This window comes from Humulus lupulus, chromosome 7, assembly GCF_963169125.1.
Source record: "Humulus lupulus chromosome 7, drHumLupu1.1, whole genome shotgun sequence".
Lineage (NCBI taxonomy): Eukaryota > Viridiplantae > Streptophyta > Magnoliopsida > Rosales > Cannabaceae > Humulus > Humulus lupulus.
This window is the reverse complement of record NC_084799.1, coordinates 178,852,010-178,861,290: the sequence shown is the minus strand read 5'-3', so window position 1 is coordinate 178,861,290 and position 9,281 is coordinate 178,852,010. Positions and strand designations below refer to the sequence as shown.

At 29.6% G+C, this 9,281-nt stretch overlaps 1 protein-coding gene across 2 annotated transcripts; it reads left to right on the top strand.

Moving 5' to 3' along the window:
• The first annotated feature begins 839 nt into the window (after nt 1-839).
• On the top strand, nt 840-8,002 carry LOC133788875 (putative axial regulator YABBY 2). 2 transcript variants are annotated; one of them, XM_062226508.1, is made up of 6 exons: nt 840-1,296; nt 3,336-3,455; nt 4,254-4,389; nt 5,671-5,719; nt 6,072-6,147; nt 7,521-8,002. In XM_062226508.1, the coding sequence occupies exons 1-6, from the start codon at nt 1,225-1,227 to the stop codon at nt 7,647-7,649; spliced, it is 582 nt and encodes a 193-aa protein (XP_062082492.1). In that variant the 5' UTR covers nt 840-1,224; the 3' UTR covers nt 7,650-8,002. The 2 variants fall into 2 exon arrangements, with proteins under 2 accessions (XP_062082492.1, XP_062082491.1); XM_062226507.1 differs by having other exon boundaries at nt 861-1,296; nt 4,248-4,389.
• Nucleotides 8,003-9,281: the final 1,279 nt, after the last annotated feature.

Here is a 9,281-nt window from a genome sequence, read left to right as displayed (position 1 = left end):
ATATATAATAATAATAAATAAAAGCATGTTTACACTAAGTTGTTTAAATTTTATTTTCGACACTTTAATAATTAAGAATTTTTCGAAAACCTCTCGGAGGTTCATTATACAATGAACACTATCATAAAAAAAAATAACTATATTCAATATATTTTTATGTGTCTGTATAAGAAACATATTGTACGGATGAAATAAACCAAGATACACAAAAAATTTGTAATGGAGATTATAAACAGGAATCACCACTATGCTTCTTATAAAGACCGCAATATTATAAAAAACACGCGAGCACATAATATATAAAAGAATCATAAACTAAATACTGAATACGTAGTACCACCATAAAAATTTACTGTGTCATTATTGGCATTCAAAATTTTATAAAAGGTATCGTACTGGTACTTTAGGGCTGGGAAATTCCTATTTTAACACGTCTAATGAATACTCTAGTAAAAAATGAGAACTTTATTTTATATATATATAGAGAGAGAGGGCAAATTGGCATTGGCCAAAGCATCTTTGCTCTCAATCACTTATATATGATACTGTGTTGTGTAGATATATACGACAGAATTTTTAACAAGCATATGTCCTCTCATTCATTCCCACAAGGGCAGGCCATGTTAAACTATTATTCTCTCTCACTCATCTCATCTCATCTGGATAGTAATTATATTAACATTCATAAACACCTCTTTACTTATTTCTCTCTCATTCTCTCTTTTCCCTAAACATTCCAAGCATTAATGACTCGCCCCCCTCGTCCGCTACAGAAAGCCAAGATGGTTAGAGATGGGTCACTCCCACCCACTGATTCTCTCAATCATAACACACCCCACTCTCTCTCTCTCTCTCATAAATCCACAACCCACTATTACCATAAACCATCTTTTCTTGACAAACATCACAAAAACCACTACTGCCACTCCCCACTTCACTCCGACCAGACTAGTCCCATCCTTACCCCTTAACACTCTCTCTCTCTCCCTCCCTCCCTTATTGAATAAACTTCTCTCTCTCTCTCTCTAGAAAAGCATTTTAATTTTCTTATATAGTCTTTTAATTTTTCCCTTTATACATACAAATTAATATATTTGCCCCCATCAAAATCTCTCTTTCTTTTTCCAAATTTTATTATTTTTATTACCATCATTATTAATAACAATACAGAATAATTCTTCCTGATCCGGCTATATATTCCACAAATTTAAGCACTAAAAGAGAATGTCACTGGACATGATGGCGTCCGAACGTGTTTGTTATGTTCAATGCAACCTCTGCAACACCATCTTAGCGGTACAAACCCCTCAATTCTCTTGATCTCTCTCTTACAATTCTCTCTTGATTTTCTTCTCATTCTGTCAGGACCTTTTTCCAGCTGCTCAATTTTCTCTTCTCAGGAATTCATATATAATTGTATTTTACTGCTGGATCTAGAAACAGCTAATTGTTTATATCTATATAATTATTTTATATATATATATATTCATTCTTGAAAGAGATCAATTGGGCTTTGTCTGAACAGAATTTTAACTAACCTCACCTACAGAGAAACGCCCTCTTCAAGTTTTCAGCTATTTTACTTGAATTAACAATTTTTGGTTCTTTTTTACTCTGATTCCTACCCAAAGAATCTGTCTGATATGAAATATACATTATTTTATGAGGAATTGTGAGTGGATTTTGTCCCCAAAGACTTCAAACACAGCGCGAATTACTTAAAAAGCAAAGGGAAGTTCATGTGTGCTTCGTATAAATATATCTATATATGTATGAAGACTGTAATAATCTGAACAGGAAGATATATATGAATTCCAAATCATCACGAAAAGCAGACCCCAAAAAGATGTTAGGTAGAACAGCTAGGCATATCTCTACAGTAGTGACAAAACATTTCTGCTGCCTAAAGAATGTACATATTTTCTAAATGGTAGTATAATAATCTTTATACATTTTCAAAGATCATAACTAGGGTTTCGATTAGTTACCTAGGGTTGATCTAGGTTCAAAATTCGATCAACCCTTTTTCTTTGGTCAAACTTTATGTATATATATGTGATTCGTAATCACTTTACATATAGCACTACATCATAATTTTCAATGATATATTTATTATGTATACATGTATATGTACAAATAAAATGATGTTATTTATATGTAGTGGCAGTAACTGACATCGTTTAATCACCGTCTAGTTTCCCTTTACTTGTTTGTTTGATCTGTCTCTTGGGCAAACGTTGTTGCTTCTATTTCTCACATATGATGATGCCAGTAGTGAGAGCAAGGTCTTTGACCATATGATGAAGTTCGTTTCATATTTTGGGTTTGTACATGATTTTAGTAAAACATAAGTTGTTCTTTCCCTTCTCTAACAAAAACTTTTGCATTCAAAAGAGAGAACAAAGCCAAAGAAAATTATGGCCATTGGCCGTATAGCAAGTTCTCTTTTTCTACTAGACTCTCTTTTCATCATAATAAGATGGTATGCCTTTGATTTTAATAATTAAAAGTACTACTGAGTTATAAATTACATAACAGAAATAATTAAAGTATATTATTTGTCGTTTTGATGATCTTTAATCGTTAGTGCAGAAAAGAAACAGTAGACTACACTGAAATAGTCTTCTGATCTTGATCATGATTCATCTTTCTTTATTTGTGGCCTATTTTTGTAATAGCTGTGTTTAATGCTGGCCATGGCCTTTAATGGTTTCCGTTCCAGTCATGTCGCTTTCGGCTCTCTCTCTCTCATCTCACCTGCAATATATTTCTCTTTCTCTCTCTCTTTCTTTCCTCGCTGGGTTTCTGTCAGGCATAAAAGCCACCCAAGTGCACCAAAAGGAAAAATTAAAATTGTTATTGGGAAGTGAGAGAGAGAAAGAAAAATAGACCTTTGAATTAAGGGTATAACACCTTATATAGCTATATATTACCATGTGAGTTCTGTGAACTCTGATGTCATAGCCAAGGTCAAGGTTCTAAGTCTTCACATGGATAAGATGATGACGAAGAAGAAGAAATCAAAAAAAAAAAAAATGATGAAGAAGAAAAATCCCAAAGAATGAAAGAAGCATAATACTCCAGTACTTAAAAGTTTGAGGCACACGTATCTATTTTTCTTGCTCCTCTTCATCTTCATTTTCTACATGATCATTACTTATATACTTTTTTTTTTCCTTCTTTCTTATGGATAAGATCTCATCTATTTTTGTTCTTATTAGTTGGAAAGCTGTTGTTTATTATATTTTTTTTTCGTTCTTTACATTCATTTCGGTAATGGGGCAGAAATTAACCAAGTTTATTTTTTTGTCGATGATGTAATGTGGAATTGGCAGGTCAGTGTTCCATGCAGCAGCTTATTTACCATCGTCACAGTGAGATGTGGGCATTGTGCAAATCTGTTGTCCGTCAATATGGGAACTTCAATGCCAACTATTGCTCCTCAAGATCCCCAGGTTATTTACCATTGTCACATTTTCTTTCTTTTCTGGGAGATACAGCTTTTCCTTATAACTCTGAAAAATATCTATATAAATGGATGGATTAGATACACACACATATATATATGACCTGACATATCAACACTTGCCTCTATATAAAATCCCGATCATATAAAGTTATATAAGGGATTTTGGCAATATATAAAGTTTTCCTCCCTCTGATCATGACTCTTATTTCCCATATTTTATATGTTGGTCGAAAGAGATGTAAAGTTTGTTTTGTGTTATTCTGTCTATTAAAGAGCATAAATACATGCAATAGGGAATCTCTCTCTTTCTTTTTTTCTCTTTTGTTGGGGGGAAGGGGTCTCTTCTCTTCAGTTCGATCACACATCATTATTTCTTAATGTTGCTATTAACATGGAAAACATTGCTTAAATTTCGTATCATTAAAAGGAAATTTGGGGATTATGCTTCTTATATATTTACAGAAACCATATAATATTTGAGTTGGTTTTTTTTTTTTATTTCGTTCTTTTTTTATTGCATTTAAATGACATATTAGTATCTCTTTAAAAAAAAATGACATATTAGTATGTGTTTATTGGTAAATTTCGTTAAATGACATTTATATATGTAAGAGGTTATGTTTATTAGTCAAACTCGTTAACACTATATAAAGAAGCAGCTGGCAGTAGTAAATGGCTTTACTCTTTCGTTATGGTGTTTATGGTTCTGGGATTTGCCTAGTGATTATTAAGTCATTGGTAACTGATTAGTTTCTTGCATTTTATTGATAAAATAAAGTCACAGAATAATAAACAGATTGTAAGCTCAGAAGATTCAGGTAAGGAGTATGGATCGTCTTCCAATAAGTGCGACAATAATAAGCTTGCCTCATTTGAATCTGTAAAGCATGATCAACCTACCAGATCTCCACCCATTCGCCGTGTGTACTCTCTTTCTCTTTCTCTCTCTCTCTCTCTCTCTACTTATATATATATATGTATACAAATATTATAATACATACACACTACACATGGGCATTTACTTATAGGTACTCGCTTGTTAATTAGGAAAGAAAGATACGGCTAAGTATATGTTGAGTTTATTAAAATATGTGTATGAAAGTAACCAAACACCTAGGCTCCATTCAATGTATGATTGGAGTAGATATCCATGTCTAGTTAGGACATAAGTTAGCTAGCTACCATATAAATATATATATATATAGGCAAGTAGGTTACATTCTTTCATTCTAAGCATTTTCCATTAATTATTATTTTTATTAATCACGTTTTTTTATACAACATTGTGAGAAAATTCTTATTATATAGCTGAATAAATATCAATATCAGTTAGCAGTTAGCACAGCATTATTCTACTATTTTGAAGTTATTATAAAAAATATAACCTACCCAAAAGGGAGAAGGAGAGAATGATGTGCAAGACCTTAGAGTAACTCTATTTTTAAATTATATATATATATGATGAAAACAAAAAACCTAAGAAAAAAACAAACCAACTAGTTCGCTAATAATTCAGATAAACCAGAAGGGCTGGCATCTGATTTTCTCTCACCTCAGATAATGGCCCATTTAGATGTTGACATTACGAACAAAAATTTCTCTTTAATTAATGTCTACCTGTGCCTAGCTATGAAGAAGTAGAACCTATATATTTTACAATGAATTATATATGCATTTATAAAGTTTTAGAGTTATATTTTCACCACAAATACTCAAATTTAACCTGAAAGGCAAGGCAGCTGGCTTTATTCTGATTAGATATAGTTAGACATTATTCATGATAACGAAACATTAACACACACGATACGACTACTGAAGAGATATACAGCCTAAGAAGTGTGCCTAAAGATAGAGCAAATATTATTAGGACCACATTGTAGAGATATGTAAAATATATCATATATAAAAATAAATAAGACAGATAATTAGTCAGAGAGGAGGTATTCTTATAATTTTTTAATATACACGTTTGAGTTTTTTTTAATAATAATAAAAAGAAAACATATATCTCTATATCTACGTACGTACACAAATTCATCTAAGCTTATATATTTGTTTTCTTTCAGAATATTATTATATGATACATACAACCTAAGATTGATTATACACATACTATTCCGTACTAGTAATTTTATATTATTGTGTTAGATTTTGAGTTGGACTTCTACTTTTATAATTGAGATTTTCTGGAAAATTTTCAGCTCCAGAGAAAAGACAACGGGTTCCGTCCGCATATAACAGATTTATTAAGTAAGTTATTCCGTTCGTGTCGTCTATCTGATCATTTCTATCTTTTCACTGCAAATTTATGGCTGAGATTATACATGTATATCAAATAATTTTGTAGGAAAAAATTTTGCCGTTAAAATTTATATATAATAGTTTTTATTTTGCTGTCAAAATATATTTGCAAAATCCTATATAATATATAACATGAATAATAATTAATACTTTGTTAATGTGTATCATTACACGATAATTTATTGATGCATATTTCTATTAAAATAAACATAAATATGATAATGTCACAATAATAATACTTATTTAATGACCTCTTATTAATAAGTTTATAAATAATAGTTTATCTCCCTGTATAATGTAGGGACGAAATCCAAAGGATTAAAGCTAGTAACCCTGATATAAGTCACAGAGAAGCTTTTAGCACTGCAGCAAAAAATGTAAGAGCTATCTTTATGAATTGATCAAATACTATATATATATATATGTGTGTGTGTGTGTGTGTGTGTGTGAAGGAAAATTAATTTATTGCTGAAAATTTCAAAATATTGAAATATCTCCTTAAAGATTGAGATATGGTTCATTAATTGTTATCAAGTTCAGACCAATTATAGTTTTACATATTTTTGTATACGTACATGCATGATATATAATATACAAAGACAAACCTCATTAAGATATATACATATATAATACATATATCTATCTATCTATATATATGTTTACATTGCTCACACTTCTTAATTCTAGATCTAATTTGTAACCTATTAATAGCATAAACATGCATCAAAACAATAAAACGAGCTTGCTTTATAATCTAAATATCACATAATTATATATATTTATATATTTTCGAAGAATAATTAATAATGTTTATTCTAGCTATATATAGAAAACTGCATGAAATATAGATAGACAACTTTATTATTATAATTAAAGTAACCTATATATTTAGTAGAGGCAGGTAACATCAATTAATTCTTCTGTTTTATGAATGGCATACGTAAAACCTAATGGTATAAATTATAAAAAGCATTGCTTTAATTTCCTTATATAAATCTAATATTATTGAGCATATTTGATACATATAGATATTTTAATTTTTGCCTTCAAGAATGTTCATAATGAAATTTCTTTTAAGAAAGAAATTTACATTATTATTGCATTAGATTGTACTTCTTGTATATTTAAAATAATACTAGCTGCGATAAAAAAAAAAAAAAAACTCACACACACGACTGAACTTTCAACTTTTTTTTATTGGAGTTCCAATATTTGCTATTTCAATACCATTTTTTGTCAAACACACAACTAAAATAGATGCTCCAAGTAGTCTAATTAATATTTTGAGTGTAATAAGAAAATTATTCTCGTTAATAAATTAAAATATAACTAGTATTAAAGTATACATTTATGTATGTATATATATATAGAGAGAGAGAGAGAGGGAGAGAGTGAGAGAGTACAAAATAAGACAACTGCCCATTAATAATAACTTTATTAGCAACAAAAGTAATTTTTGTAATAAAATAAATAATAATAGAAAATTACAATATTAATTAGCTAGCTAGTGATTAATACTGACTTTATTTATAAAAAAAAATATTGCATTTACAATCTATAACTAATAATATTATTTTTTATTTTGAAATAAATTGATTTTCCCAAGAAACATAAGTGTTTTTTTTTTCGTTTTGATAGCTCCAATTTATCGAGTTTTTTTTTTTTTTGTAAGGAATATACTCCACTTAATTTACTGACTACATTGAAATTTTATAATATGTATTGAGGAGTAACTATTTGTTTGACACAGTGGGCACATTTTCCTCACATTCACTTTGGGCTAAAGCTCGATGGCACAAACAACAAGCAGCAGGCAAAACTAGACAAAACAATTGCAGGAGATCATCAGGGAACCCAAAAAACCAATGGATTCTACTGAACAACAGATGGTACTTCTGTGAATATATATATATACATATATATAACGTTGATGATATAGCTAGCTATATTTAGCTAGTTTTTCATTGTATCAATAATTCAGTAATATATATGTATGTGTATGTAACCACTATATATATTTGGAAAATTATGAGGTTGGTGACGTTTCCTAACTCTTTAGGAATGGCATCTTGAAAAACCTTTAGGCTTTTACGTGTGCGCACTCACTAGCTTTCTTTCCCATTTCAAACGTTGTTTTTTGTTTCCTATGTGAGACCGCTATATCTCTCTATGTATGTATTCTTCAACTTTATCATTTTTAAGTAATGTTTAATTGTCTATTCCATGGAATAATGTGCATTTTGCTTTTAGAATCTCTGTATCAATATATATAAATATATGTATATTCTTTGCTTTATCTTTTCTGACGAACTCTGCTGCTTTGTATATATGGCTGAACACTGATGATAAGACATTCCATGATTTGGGGATCCCACCCATTGAGCCGTGGGTTTATACAATCAATCTTCTCATATTTGGACGGACTTTATGTTTTGACAGTATACCCAGTCAGATCAGGAAAAGCTAGCTGGAATAATGTCGTATATATATATATTTATATTTATATATAGACGTAATGTCTAGCAAGTATATCTCTTATTAATCTATATATATGATAAAAAAGTTATAATTTGTCCAATTTTGCTCATATTATACGTACATGTAAGTATGAAAAGTCATTAACAAATACGAAAATACTGTTAGAAGAAGAACAATGCAGTCTATAACCATAATAATCGCTTCATATTTGACGAGAGTACAATAAATATAACAGTATTACGTACATTGGGGTCGTGCTTCTGTTCATTTACAACGGGAAAAAAGGTAAATATATTTATATGAAACGTTAAAACCTATAATATATAGAACAATTATATTAAATAATTATGATGAAAGGATTGATTACTTGTTTACTATTTTTTATAAAAGTCCACGGCTTTTAAATATTTCTTGCTTCTTTTATAAGTTCGGTATCATGCATGTAGAGATTATGAGTAATAAGATCAATATGATGACTCAAATCTCTTCATCATCTTGCCAAAAAAAAAAGTCTCTTCATTATCTTTCGTACTTCTCAAAATAATCAATACTCTTTAGTTCTAGACCTTTCTTATTTGATAAGGTAATGTGAGTATTTGTCATCAGAATACCAATTATCATTTTTTTTCAATATTGTTTAAGATGGTTTTGGAAAAACATTAACTCGTAACTTGAAAACTTTATATTGCTTTTGGTGAGACCATTTCCTTTTAAATTTTCGCCTTTTGTAATTTTCTTTTCTTATAATTTGAAAACTTTGTGTACTCTTTTGCATTAATTTCACCTATATAATACATTAGTGATATTAATTCCTATGATGTATAGGAATTTGATAGAGAATATTATTCATACAGTACCTAAGATATTTTGATCGAAGAGAATATTTGTATATATTCTTAAAGTCAAAAAGGTCAAATGTACATGTGAGCATGCATGTATTTTTAAGACAACGGCAATAACCCTTGAGTAATAGATTCCTCTGGTCCTAAAATATAATAATTATTATCGTTAATATAAACGGCTAAAATGATAG